Consider the following 3,709-nt stretch of genomic DNA (forward strand, 5'->3'; position numbering starts at 1 on the left):
GATTTCTTCCCCCCCCCACTGAATAGAACAGCAGAGCAGGAAGCCACTGGATACACTCCAGCAAAGTTGATGTTTGGTTGGAAACTTCAGCTGCCAGTGGATCTGTTAACAGGACGCCCATATTACGAAGAGTTGCCTGAAAACGTGTCAGAGTTCATGAAAGTGTTGTCAGAAAGGTAATATTCACCATCAAGTGCATTCAAACTTGAAAACATCTGCTGATTCAATGAAGCTATGTTTTGATAAGAAGTCTACTGAAGTCAGCTTTGTACCAGGAGACAAGGTGTGGTTGTATAACCCCAGGAAGACAAAAGGGAAGTCTCCTAAGTTGTCTTCTCCATGGGAAGGCCCATATGACATTGTGGATCATCTCTCAGACATGACTTTCCGAATAAAATGTGGTCAGTGAGGTAAGCCAAAGGTGGTGCATGCCAACAGGCTTTGGCATTATCACGATCCAGGACATTTCAGTTGGGACAAAGTGAACAACTGAACAAAAGACGCCACTGAAGACGTGTCACCTGGAAAGGCCATTGTCAAAGAAGAAACTCTACTTGGTTTTGAGAAGGGAAAAAGTGAAGCCCTTCATGAAGTTACTACCACTGATATGACTATTACCGATAATAGGACATTTCCTGATGGAGCAGATGAACTTTATGTGAAGCAGAAGCCAACGAAGTGAACAACTGAACAAAAGATGCCACTGAAGACATGTCACCTAGAAAGGCCACTGTCAAAGAAGAAACTCTACTTGGTTTTGAGAAGGGAAACAGTGAAGCCCTTCATGAAGTTACTACCACTGATATGACTATTACTGATAATAGGACATTTCCTGATGGAGCAGATGAACTTTATGTGAAGCAGAAGCCAACGAGGTGGAGACCAGTACAGAAGAAGATACGTCCCGTATAATTAAGAGACTTTGTTGAATTTTAATTTTGTGTTTGTAAATTATGTACATTTAATTAAGTTATTTTTAATTATCTGTTGGTTTAATTTAAGTGGCTATTGTTCAGAACGAACAATACTAAGGAAGGGGCAGTGTTACGACAGCAAAATTCACGTGATGCTGGTAACACGTGATGAGTTTCTAGAAGGATCGGGGAACATCACGAATAATCAAGTATTTGCTAGACGCCCTCTATTCCTGTATATAAGAGTGCCAGATAAAGCGAGACAATTAATTGGAACTGGAGTAGCAGACAGAGAGATTGAAGATATAGACAGATAGTCGAGTCAAGCCATAAGAAAAGTGTGTAAATCATTGTGAATTATAGCGTGTGTTTAAGTTAAAGTGACTGTGGAAATTAAGTGTATTGCAAAGTTGTATTAAGAAAAAAAAACTAGTTTTATTTAAGAAAGGACTTGTATTGCTGAAGTTCTTTGGAAAGAATTTTTACGGGTAATTAACCAAAGAATACAGAGGACAGATGACATCAATGGGCTAATTGGCTTCCTGATACCTTGCTTGATCTTATGTTTTTCATTCTCATACCTTGAAGTGCTTAGGCTTAATATTAAATTTTATAGAGTAACACAAAACTTCTTGTAGTAGTTTTAAAGCTAAACTGATGTTACCTTTTATTTTAAATAAATATTAAACAACTTCATTTAAAAATCATAGATACCAGTGTATTTACAGGTTATGTTATTATTAGCTCAGTATATGACAGAAAAAATAAACACAGCATACAAACATGTCATGTACATATACTACTTTTACACAATTATTTTTTTCATAAAAATTAATTTTAGATAGTTTGTACAAAAATATTTGTAAAGAATAGGCTTACTGTGCTTAAAAATGTAACCTTCTGGAACTGTGTAGGTGAGATTTTTCCATTCAACATTTACAGTTTGAGCGTCTTGCAAGTTAACCAAAATTTTGACATCAGAGGGCCTGCTCTCAACTGTTCTTGAAATTCCATGTACACGTTCCTCTTGTAAACTAGATGTTAACAGCTGCATGTTAAAAGATTCAAGTTCCCCATGAGTATTCTCACCATTATCACAACAGCCTGCTATCACAGTGTTTCTATCCTGATTATCTTGCATCACAACTTCTACAGGATGTGTATTCATTGTCAGTTTGAAATTCACCAATGTGTGCACGTCTCTTTATCTGTAATCAAGTAAAAAGTTTCATTATCATGTTTCTAAAGATCTAAACATATGGGATATATCAAATCAAATATTTCTAGTAATTAAATCAAGATCAAATATATTATATATATATATATATATATAATTGATATTTATACAGTGAAATAAAAGAAAGTGGCTACAAAAACTTCATTATCACCATTTCTCAAATACTGTTTGGCACACAAAAAATACATGTACAGTTTAACTTTGGAAACCTTGATACAACTTGATTAGTTAATAATTAATTACATGTTTACATAATAGTTTACTTGATGATGTGGTCCATGCTGTTAGTTTAAGTTCTTATAAAATTCTGAAGGTGTATATATCAGGTTATATTTGCATATATTCAAAAATTGTGGGCTGGCTTAGTAATATTTATTATGTTACTACTACTAGTGCTTAGCTTATTGCTTTAGCCTCAGTTGAGATAGCATTGCTATTTCAGGGAGGGGGTGAGAAATGATGGACAATGAACAGAAATAAATGGAAACAAGACAGGAAGTGAATAGTTTAGGTAAAGGTTGCTTTATGTGAGGGAAGAATGTCATTGTTGGCACAACTACTTCAACTCAAGATAATGAAATTAAAAACACAAACACTTACAAGTTACAGAATTAATAATAGACAACTGCACTATTCTGTTCATTTAACTTCATTTGAAGTCTGTTGATAAATAATCATTCATTTATACAAACTTGAAAACACCAAGTAGTGGATCCAATATCCTAAAGAACATTTTGGGCCTTTACGTTCAAATAAATCTGAAATTTTAAATTTCTTATTAGGAAAGCCTAATAGAAAACAGTTTTGGACACAAACATTTTCATATTTTCAAGTTCTTCATGTAAACAGGTAGTTCTACTACTGGTAGTAGCAGTACTACTACTACAGTATATTAATTTAAGGCTGATAAATATATCACTATCAACCTACACTACACATGCGCCATTCAATTTAGACTTTTTGAAACTTTGAAAGTTTTTCACACAATTTCAGTTTGTGCTATAGCCGACGGCGCATTGCAAAGACAATGTTCTTCGATAAAAAATACTATAATGAATTCAACTAAACGCATCCTAAATACAAATATAAACTTACGCACCAAAGGTAGCTACATCTTCGCGACGAAACAAAACATCTGAAACACTTAAACCTCAATATTAATTATTACACTATGTGACACGCAACTCCTACCATACATCTTGAAATAAATTACAAAAAAAAAAAACCTGTTCTAGTTATGCACTACTGGCCCTGCGTAAAAAACCTTACAAAACGACTTGTGGGAATGAAGTACGAAGTTGGTCGTCAATTGGAAACATAGAACACTATATCTGCTTTTAAACAAACGAGATGGCGACGTTTGAAGAAACTATTGTTACGTCTCCGTTAGTTTGTTAATTTCCGATATAAATTCTTTCCGAGGAACAAGTCCTTTCTAAAATAAAACTAGTTTATTCTTTCTAGATACAACTTTGCAATACACAGAATTTCCACAGTCACTTTAACTTCACTACTTTTATAAACACATGCTATAATTCACAGCGATTCACACAGTTTA

General features: G+C 34.2%; 1 protein-coding gene across 5 annotated transcripts in view; it reads right to left on the bottom strand.

Moving 5' to 3' along the window:
• The window catches only part of LOC106478298 (ATP-binding cassette sub-family G member 1-like), a 110,267-nt gene extending 106,928 nt beyond the window's left edge, over positions 1 to 3,339 (bottom strand). For 2 of the 5 annotated variants that reach the window (XM_013938828.2, XM_022381874.1), the window contains exons 1-2: positions 3,247 to 3,284; positions 1,794 to 2,122 (exon numbers count right to left, since the gene is read on the bottom strand). In XM_013938828.2, the coding sequence (XP_013794282.2) occupies positions 1,794 to 2,082 (289 nt within the window). In that variant the 5' untranslated portion in view covers positions 2,083 to 2,122; positions 3,247 to 3,284. Of the gene's footprint in view, positions 1 to 1,793; positions 2,123 to 2,751; positions 3,010 to 3,246 lie in introns of those variants that run through there. The other 3 variants (XM_022381871.1, XM_022381872.1, XM_022381873.1) reach the window with 3 other exon arrangements.
• Between the last annotated feature and the right edge of the window lie 370 nt (positions 3,340 to 3,709).

This window comes from Limulus polyphemus, unplaced genomic scaffold, assembly GCF_000517525.1.
Source record: "Limulus polyphemus unplaced genomic scaffold, Limulus_polyphemus-2.1.2 Scaffold197, whole genome shotgun sequence".
Taxonomy (NCBI): domain Eukaryota; kingdom Metazoa; phylum Arthropoda; class Merostomata; order Xiphosura; family Limulidae; genus Limulus; species Limulus polyphemus.